Here is a 10,418-nt window from a genome sequence, read left to right on the forward strand (position 1 = left end):
CAAGTCATCACTAACTACAGGATGACATCACCTGCCTGTGACGGTGACGGCTCCCTCCCAGATGCACTGAACAGCTTCTACGCTCGGTTCGACAGGCAGAACGACGTGGCGGCGAGGAAGTCCACCTCTCCTCCGAACGACCAGGTAAAGCTGCTGGACCAGACAACATCCCAGGCAGAGTGCTCAGAGAATGTGCTGAACAGCTGGCAGATGTTCTCACCGACATCTTCAACATCTCTCTGAGCAGTGCTGTCGTTCCCACGTGCTTCAAGGCCACCACCATCGTCCCCGTGCCCAAGAAGTCTTCTGTGTCCTGTCTCAACGACTACCGTCCTGTTGCACTTACACCCACCATCATGAAGTGCTTCGAGCGGCTCGTCATGAGACACATCAAGACCCTGCTGCCCCCCTCACTGGACCCACTGCAATTTGCGTACTGCCATAACCGCTCAATGGACGACGCCATCTCTACTGCACTCCATCTTGCCCTCACACACTTGGAAAAGAAGGATACACATGTTCGAATGCTGTACATAGATTTCAGCTCAGCATTCAACACGATCATCCCCCAACAACTGATCGGAAAGCTGAGCCTGTTGGGCCTGAACACCTCCCTCTGCAACTGGATCCTGGACTTTCTGACCGGAAGGCCTCAGTCAGTACGGATCGGGAACTGCACCTCCAGCACCACCACACTGAGCACTGGGGCCCCACAAGGCTGTGTGCTCAGTCCTCTGCTGTTCACACTGCTGACTCATGACTGTGTAGCAACACACAGTTCGAATTACATCATTAAGTTCGCTGATGACACGGCCGTGGTGGGTCTCATTAGCAAGAACGACGAGTCAGCGTACAGAGAGGAAGTGCAGAGGCTAACGGACTGGTGTAAAGACAACAATCTGTCTCTGAATGTTGACAAGACAAAAGAGATGGTTGTTGACTTTAGGAAGACACGAGGCGACCACTCACCGCTGAGCATCAACGGCTCCTCTGTGAAGATCGTCGACAGCAACAAATTCCTGGGTGTCCACCTGGAGAAGGACCTCAGCTGGTCCCTCAACACCAGCTCCCTGCACAAGAAAGCCCAACAGCGTCTCTTCTTTCTGAGAAGACTGAGAAGGGCCCAGCTTCCACCACCAATCCTGACAACCTTCTATAGAGGAACTATCGAGAGTATCCTGAGTGGCTGTATCAATGTCTGGTTTGGGAACTGTGCCGCAAGACCCTACAGCGGATAGTGGGAACAGTAGAGAAGATCATCGGGGTCTCTCTCCCCTCTATTGAGGACATCTACACTACACGCTGTATTCGCAAAGCCACCAGCATTGTGGCTGATCGGACACACCCCTCTCACACACTCTTCACACTCCTACCATCTGTGTTGGGTCCGTCTAGCACAGGCCCACCGCTGGAACGAGACAATTAAAAAACACAGCAAAAGCATTGAACACCAAGTAGGCAAAGTTCTTCTTGTTACTCATGCATGAGGGAGACCTGCCTGGAGCCAAGTGTCGTTCCACCACTTGACCTCCGTCAGACTCTCAGCCAGGTTCCCCATAGCACTCCTTTTATTGTGGTTACATGAACATGCATAGGGTCATTAACATATAACATCTTACATAGGTATACATGTGAACAAAGAATACTCTGTGTGTGTGTGTGTGTGTGTGTGTGTGTGTGTGTGTGTGTGTGTGTGTGTGTGTGTGTGCGCGTGGGGTCAGAGTGTGACCCCATAAACAACTTCCCTTAACCTGCTGGTCTGGAAAATCCAACAGTTCATCTATATGTAAAAGGCACTTAGACTCAACTACATTAATCCTACCATAAAACAATAAAACAAGGTACGACCTCTTCCCATGCTCCCAGGATGTAGGTGTGCATTCCAGTGTGGAATACACACCAAGCCTTTGCAGCCTGCTAAAGATCACACATCCTATCACTACACAATTGATTATACACCTCTAAGCATATATGGTTAAATATTTCTAAGCATAAATTACAATCAACAATACAAAACCTAAAAATCTGGAAAAAGGTACTGAAGCATTCGGGCACACACATCCAGACTGTGCAACAGCTTTTTTCCACAAGCCATCCGTCTCCTCAACAAAAAGGGACTGGACTGATAAACACACACACGCGCACACACACACATATACACACACACACACACACACACACACACACACACACACACACACACAAATACACACACACACACACACACACACACACACACACACACACACACACTCATACACAAATACACACACACAACATTATCACTCAGCTTAACTACCTCAAGCATTGAGTCTAGACTGACTAATCAAAATAATAATTAAAAAGTCATGAACATTTTTTTGTATCAAAAAAATATCGAACCGTGACACCAAAGTATCGAACCGAACCATGAATTTTGTGTATTGTTGCACCCCTACTATCTATCTATCTATCTATCTATCTATAGCAGTCAGTCAAAACCTCTCTCTCCTCGTGGTTATACGCGGTTTTTGCAGCTACATAGTTTTACAGTTTGTTTTACTAACTCTTCATTCTGAACCAAATTTTCAACATCCTAAGACAAGTTGCTGAACCCCTGAGTCATATTTAACGTTATTTAATCATAACATCACATTAACACATTTTCACTAAAACTAATTCTACAAGTTGGATGTATAATGCTGAAATCATCTAGAAATTCCTGACAGAGCTGATCTTATTTTCGTATTTGCTCTAGCTCATTGACTGCTGAGTAGAGATTCTCCTCTGCTGGTCTGGATGCTTGAGTGATGGTTGAGTTATCTGGACGTTTTCTGAAATCCACAGTAGAATATTCACAGGCAGACGTGCTGGGATTCACTTCCTCACCACCAGCTTCCCGAGAGTGGCTCTGAAAGTTGATGGTAGAGTAATGTACTGAGGTGACATCTGTGTGCATGCCGGCAGTGACATAAATCGAATCCACTGCATTTCCTGGCGTCTGGAGGCGCTCCTGGATTTCCTCATAGGCAGAGTCCTGCAATTGAATACGATGAAAAATTAAGTTAAAAAACAACACATAGCATCCGAAAAATTAACAATATACATGCAAATTATACTCAGAATGGCTAATAAGATAAAAAGTCATCAGTTTTTTTTTTTTATATATATATATATATATATATATATATATATATATATATATATATATATATATATATAGCAGCTGGATAGCGTAGTGGTTAGACTACACGCCTTTGGAACAGAGGATCGCAAGTTCGATTCCTGCCTGGGGCGTCTGTATCCAGTAAGGGTCCTAAGGCTAGACCCCCTATGCTAAGCAAGCCTACCGCAGACATGAGCGAGACAGATAAATATGAAGGCATGCCGGCTCGGACATCGCCCGGATCAACAAGGTCCGCGTCAGGTGTTGAGGAACCAGGGCACCCTGACGAAAAGTGGGCTACTGGAACAAGAAGGCATCGGTGGGCAAGAGACGAAAACAGGGCGTTGTTGGAATGCTACTATGCAAGTAACCCCGGCGGAAGGGGCTACATGAATAGGATGAGGGACCTATGGATTCTTCGATACCCAACATCCACAATGACGGCGAAACAACTAGTAGCTCAGTGTTCCAACATTCGAAAGAAGGGACTGCTCTCACAGCTAGCGATTGACGAGGTACAACACAAATGCTACGGCAAGGAGGAGTCAGGACGCCAGGTCAGGGGGGAGATATCATCACCCCCACCCGAGATTGGGTACATAGCCCCAAGTGCGATAGGAGAAGGATCGTTGAGTGCGAGAGGAACTGACCTGAAAAATAGGATCATGGCCAAGCTTGAAACCTGGATCCCGCGTAGCCGGTTACCAAGATTACGTGAAGTTCCCTCAGAAGGTCTGCTAGATGATGTTAATGCAGCACTACGGGCAATACCTACAACCACGATTACCGACACTAACAAGCTGATCTACAATACGGCAACAGTGATCAGTGAGATGCTTGGCTACAAGTTGAACAGCGACAAGGGAGAAGGAGGCTAGAGGGCAAGATCAAAGTAGCACGGAGGGAGGTTAGCCAACTAACGGAGTTGCAGAAAGGTGCGACAAATAAGGTGCCTAAGAAATACAGCAAGCTGTCCATACCTGAGGCCTTGGAAACTGCCAAGCAAAGACTCACAGCCTTGGCCAGCCGCTTGAGGAGGTACACCAGAGAGATAGAAGGCAGGAGAATAAACCAGCTGTTCTCCACAGAACCAGCAAAGGTGTACTCTCAGTGGCAAGGGAACAATAAGAGAACAGCACCACCAAGGCTGGAGACGGAGCAATACTGGAAGAGCATATGGGAGAAGGATGCAACCCATAACGGCAATGCTCAGTGGCTAGAGGATCTGAGGGCTGACCACAGCGACCTCCCTGAACAGGGTCCAGTAACCATCACAGTGGCAGATATCCAAGAAAGGGTCTCCAGTATGAAGAGTTGGACAGCACCAGGGCCCGACATGGTTCACGCCTACTGGCTGAAGAAGCTGACTGCACTCCACGAGCGTCTGGCAGCACAAATGAACCAGCTGCTAGTTAACGAGAGACACCCGGAATGGCTAACTGAAGGCCGGACGGTCCTGATCCCCAAGGACCCCAAGAAGGGACCGGTCCCCTCCAACTACCGACCAATAACCTGCCTCAGTACTACATGGAAGCTCCTGTCAGGCATCATATCGGCTAAGATGAACAGGCACATGGGTCAATACATGAGCGGGACACAGAAAGGAATTGGCAAGAATACCAGAGGCGCAAAACACCAGCTACTGGTAGACAGAACAATCAGCCGAGACTGCAAGACCAGACTGACCAACCTGTGCACTGCCTGGATTGATTACAAGAAGGCCTATGACTCAATGCCCCACAGCTGGATACTGGAATGCCTAGAATTGTACAAGATCAATGGGACCCTAAGAGCCTTCATCAGGAACTCAATGGGGATGTGGCGTACAACACTAGAGGCCAACTCCAAGCCCATAGCACAAGTCACCATCAAGTGCGGGATCTACCAAGGAGATGCTCTGTCCCCACTGCTGTTCTGCATAGGCCTGAACCCCCTCAGTGAGATCATTAACAAGACTGGCTACGGATACCGACTACAGAACGGAGCAGTTGTCAGCCACCTCCTGTACATGGATGACATCAAGCTGTATGCCAAGAGTGAACGAGACATCGATTCACTGATCCACACTACCAGGCTATACAGCAATGACATTGGAATGTCGTTCGGACTGGAGAAGTGTAGTCGGATGGTAACAAAGAGAGGGAAGGTAGTCAGAACTGAGGGGATTGAACTACCAGAAGGCAACATTGCAGACATAGAGGACAGTTACAAGTACTTGGGGATCCCACAGGCGAATGGGAACCATGAAGAGGCCGCTAGAAAAGCTGCAACCACCAAGTACCTGCAGAGGGTCAGGCAAGTCCTGAGGAGTCAGCTGAATGGTAAGAACAAGATCCGGGCCATCAACACGTACGCCCTGCCCGTGATCAGGTACCCTGCTGGGGTAATAGGCTGGCCAAAGGAGGAGATAGAAGCCACTGACATAAAGACAAGAAAGCTCCTTACCATGCATGGAGGGTTTCACCCCAAATCCAGCACCCTGAGGCTGTACGCTAAGCGGAAGGAAGGGGGCCGGGGACTGGTGAGTGTCAGCACCACAGTCCAGGATGAGACAACGAACATCCAAGAATACATTAGGAAGATGGCCCCAACTGACCGAGTGCTCAGTGAATACCTCAGGCAGCAGAAACCCAAGAAAGAGGAGGGAGACGAGGAACCATCATGGAAGGACAGGCCCCTGCACGGTATGTACCACCGGCAGATAGAGGAGGTGGCTGATATCCAGAAATCCTACCAGTGGCTGGACAAAGCTGGACTGAAAGACAGCACAGAGGCACTAATCATGGCAGCACAAGAACAAGCTGGTAGAGGACCCGAGCTTGAAGGATAAACCGCCCGCAGGGGCGTGCTGGGTGTTTTATATGTATATATATATATACACATGTATATGTATATATACATATATATACATATATATATATATATATATATATATATATATTAAAAATTATTATGTCATTTAGCAAATTCAAACTGTAGTTTAAATATTTTCTGAAATTATTCTCAAAGAAGTTCAGTTGTGATGTGTTGAGTTGCTGTTATTAATTTAATTGTCATTCAGATGTATTAAAGCATTTTTTTCTTTCTTGCAATAATGTGAAAAACATTTGAAGCTTTATAAGAGACGCCTGACTAGAACACTTTTGTAAGCCGACATCTGCGTGTGTGCAGCTCTGTTCAATTATCCATGATTGCTGGGTCAGACTCTGTGCACCAGTTATATTAAAGACATTTTCACACTAACCTCTTTGACGTGCTGCAGCGATGCACTAATTCCTTTGTTTTTTGTACATGAAACTCCTGGCAGAAACAAGTAAGAAAAATTAGGGAACAAGCAAAATCACATGTTGAGTATTTTCTAGTAATTTGGTTTTGTTCAGTGTGATTTAAATAGAAATTTTCAAACTATTATTAACTTGAAATTTTAGCAGTAGACATTACAAATGGGTGTGTTTATGTGGGTAAAAATAGCCTGTATATAGTTGTGTTTCAAGATGTGCAATAATGCATGTTCTCACGTTTGTAAATAAGGAAGAAACCGATCAGAAACACAGCCACGCCAATGATCACAGCAGTGGTAATCCCAAAGATGACTGCAACACAAAACCAGAATAAACATTTCCATCATAAACGTCTCAAACTGTCTTTGTTGAACAATTGAAAGAAAATAGTATAAAAACAATGTGAATGTTTTATACGTGTGACCATCTTGAAACTTCCCCATTTCTTATGAACAGCAGAATTTTCAGGGTGTATCACACATCTCACAACGACTTGCAGCAGAGCCTTTGGTTCATGTTACATATGATAGAATTCATAAATTAAATGTAAAACACGCACATGTATCATAACTTTATGTCCTGAGGAAATAAATGAGTTTTACAGATGTTAAAAGGTAAAACTAAACAACGTGGACATCTTCAGACTTACCATCTGTCTCCAGCTCTACTGTCACACCATGACTCTCAGCAGTTGTGGTGGTTGTTGTAGTTAAAGGGGTAGCGGATGAAGGTGGTGCTGGTTGTACTGAAAGCAAAAAATAAAAAATATCTGTTGAAGTTTGCAAATTAAAAGTGTTTTTTCTTGTGTTTGTTATTTTGATTTCTTCTTGTGTTGTGATCTCTGGTGGGATGGTTTTGTTAATAAATTGACACTCTTGCTTAAATGTCACAGCTTTTTAAAAATTCATCTTGGTAATTTTTTAAAACGTTGTGCTTTGTTGCTGAGAGTAAAAAACAGTTATTATTATTATTTTCCTATCTTAAAGCTCAAACAGCTTCCTGTCATATAAAACTTTTGTATGTTACTATGTTTGTGTAAGTATGCAGTTTAAGGGTTCATACAGTTTATTTCTAGTTATTATGAATAATGTATAATAAAATAGGTAAAAAAAACATATGTCTGTCTTGTGCTTAATGACCACGGGTCAGATGACAGCCACAGAATAAAACAGCACGTCTCACCTGTCAGGGACAGTCTGTTGAAGAACTTGTTGCTGCGTTGTTGTTTTGTTTCCGCTCCACACCAGTACGTCCCGCTGTCTGCTGATGTTACTTCTCTCACTGTTATCGTGATGTTTTTCTCTTTTATGTTATCAGTCATGAAAAACCTGTTGTTCATACCAGGCTGGCTGGTGTTTATGAGAGCTTGCCATATGGATGGATCTTCTCCCTTACAGATGAACTTTTTTGTTGAGGAGACAGTCTGGTTGTATTTACACCAGTAAGTGAAGTTCTGTCCAACAACTGGGCTTCTTTTGAAATTTTTAATCTCTAAAGAAAGAATTTGCCAGCAGACAGTATTTTAGTTGTGCCATTTCCTAAAATTTAGACCTCGGGGGCTGAACGTGAATTTACTCACCTTCGACTTTCAATTTTACTTTTGTTAGTGCGACATGATGATTGTTCTCAGTGAACTTTACTCCACACCAGTAGGCACCCTTGTCCTCACTGGACACATTACTGATGGAGACACTGTATGTGTTTGTGTGAAAGGATATTCTGTCTGATAAAATGTTGTTACAGACAGAAGATTTCTCTTTGCAGAAAAACCACAACTCAGGTTTATTTTCAGGATGATCGCATCTGATGGTGGTTTTAGCTGTTTTGTATGCAGTTTGATTGAATTGCTTTGGACAGCCATTTTCTTCTGCAAAGAAAACAACAAAGAAAAATGTAAACAATTCTAACAAAATGGTTGTAGGAAATGAGTAAGTAAGTAAATAAAATGTCTCTAAAAAAATAAATAGTGCATTAATAATAAGTGTAATTTCTTGAATTGGCAGATAAAATTTTTACTATTGGAAGCTTTTTTGTTTGTCTTTTTCATTGTTGATGGTTCTTATAAAAATATTGTTTTATACAGTAAAAACAAACAAACAACAAATAAAAACACTTGAATTTTAAAGCGAGTCTCTTACCAAGTTTAAATTGCAGTTTTTTTTTGTCATCATTCTTTTTGGGGTCCTTGTTCTCATCTTGTTTGAGGATTACTCTGAGAGTCTTTTTTTCAGTTTTTGAGCTACGATCAGCTACATGGACCATTTGACATTTTCCAGGTGTTTTTTGACAGTTGCAGGTGAATTCGGTCCATTCTGATGTGAATCTCTTCGTTTCTGACTCACAATCTAAAGACAAACACTCACATCATGTCAGTCATTGTAAGATAATCACAGGGGTTGATGCAATCATCTTAAAGACATCATCATCATCAATCATCTTTTTTTATATAAATGTAACAAAAAAAATCCAGAATATAAATACTAAACGTTTCTTCTATTTCTGGTCATATGAGTTGCGTGAGTTCTGGGCCGTGCACTGTTACGCGAGTTGATCACACCCAAAGTATCTTTCTTTATTTAGAATTATTGACCCTACATTGGCAATCAAGACAAGCAGTGACACAAAGCTGTTTAACAGCTTAAAGTAACAATTTGGTTACTTTGGTTTGTTACTATAATTTAAAAGAACTGAAAATAGCTTCTAAATTATAGTAATAAACTTAGTGCATTTAAATCCAGAACAGAGAGCTGCTGCGTGAATTAAAATATTTATCAATATCAAAACTCAATCATTACGAAACTGGAGAATCTGATTGATTATACTCGAGTATTTCATCAGTTTCTGCTGCAGTCTTGTGGTGTTTAAAGCTCTGAGAGTAAAGACTAAAGATAAAAACAGAGTCGAAGCAGAAGAGGCTTGGCCTGCAGGCAAATTCCACAGGAGGAGGATCGTATATTAATGGTAATTGTTCGAGGCAATGATGCAAAAGAGATTAAAAATGCATAACATAACAATTTACAACATAGTTATTATTATTGCATCATATGTATTCTGATCTCCTCACCTGATATAAGTAGGAGGATGAGCATTAGCAGTAACTTCATCGTGTTGGTTTGGGTTTGAAGGCTTATTTATCTGCAGTTAGTTTGTCTCTCTGGTCTGTTGGTCAAAATTTAGTCTTCCGACTTTCTGTCTGTACTTCCCCTTTGCACTTTCTAAGCATACACTCCTCCTCTTATACATTACATCTTTTAGCACCAAACAGGAAATAAGTGGTCTGTGAAACAGAACCACTCTTGACATGCAATAGTTTTCCAATAGTTAGACACAATTTGCAAATATTATTGAATCTTTTTGCAAAACTCTAACCACTCTCCCACAGTGAAGCATATTTTCCCCCAATGATTTACATGTGGTGAATAATTCTAAAGACAGAAGGCAGAAGTAAGGCAGGAGCACAAAAAGCCCCTCTTCTTTGGAACCAGCTCCCAGTTTGGATTTGCAAGACAGTTTTATGACCCAGGTTATAATTTTGTGCATTTCTTTCACTGCTCCACACCTCAGGGTGGTGGTGTTCATTTGTTCTTCTGTGTTATCAGTAGCGGTTTTTGATACGGGCGACACGGGCGGTTGCCCGGGGCGGCATCGTGGCGGGGGGCGGCATCATGGTCATCGGCAAAATAAAAAATTGCTCGTACTTATGCTGCTCCAACATCAGCCAGCGCATATTGGGAATGGCATAGGCACCGATCGGTTTTCTGTCGCCCATTTGCTGGGAGTAAGGGCGCCCTCCGTTTGTGAGGTGCGCCTGCGGCTTGCTGCACAGAGAGGAGAGGGCGGGGCGGCGGGGGCAGCATCTAATAACCAACTTGCAAAATAAAACAAAATAAAAACAAACCAACAAACACGAAAACACCAGACATCATGATACAGACTTATAATTTGCACCGATGTTTTCTCGAAATTCTATACACGAAAAGTGAGCGCAAGAG

General features: G+C 43.2%; 1 protein-coding gene across 1 annotated transcript; it reads right to left on the bottom strand.

Annotated features, from left to right (window-relative positions):
• Window positions 1–2,716: 2,716 nt before the first annotated feature.
• On the bottom strand, window positions 2,717–9,530 carry LOC146632844 (uncharacterized). Its single transcript, XM_085354743.1, has 8 exons — window positions 9,491–9,530; window positions 8,565–8,771; window positions 8,006–8,293; window positions 7,609–7,917; window positions 7,076–7,171; window positions 6,664–6,738; window positions 6,390–6,445; window positions 2,717–3,016 (listed from the first exon to the last, which is right to left on the bottom strand). The coding sequence occupies exons 1-8, from the start codon at window positions 9,528–9,530 to the stop codon at window positions 2,717–2,719; spliced, it is 1,371 nt and encodes a 456-aa protein (XP_085210869.1).
• Window positions 9,531–10,418: the final 888 nt, after the last annotated feature.

Source organism: Diplotaxodon limnothrissa, linkage group LG5 (genome assembly GCF_057381915.1).
Source record: "Diplotaxodon limnothrissa isolate DT_005_m linkage group LG5, D_limnothrissa_male_GT1.1, whole genome shotgun sequence".
Lineage (NCBI taxonomy): Eukaryota > Metazoa > Chordata > Actinopteri > Cichliformes > Cichlidae > Diplotaxodon > Diplotaxodon limnothrissa.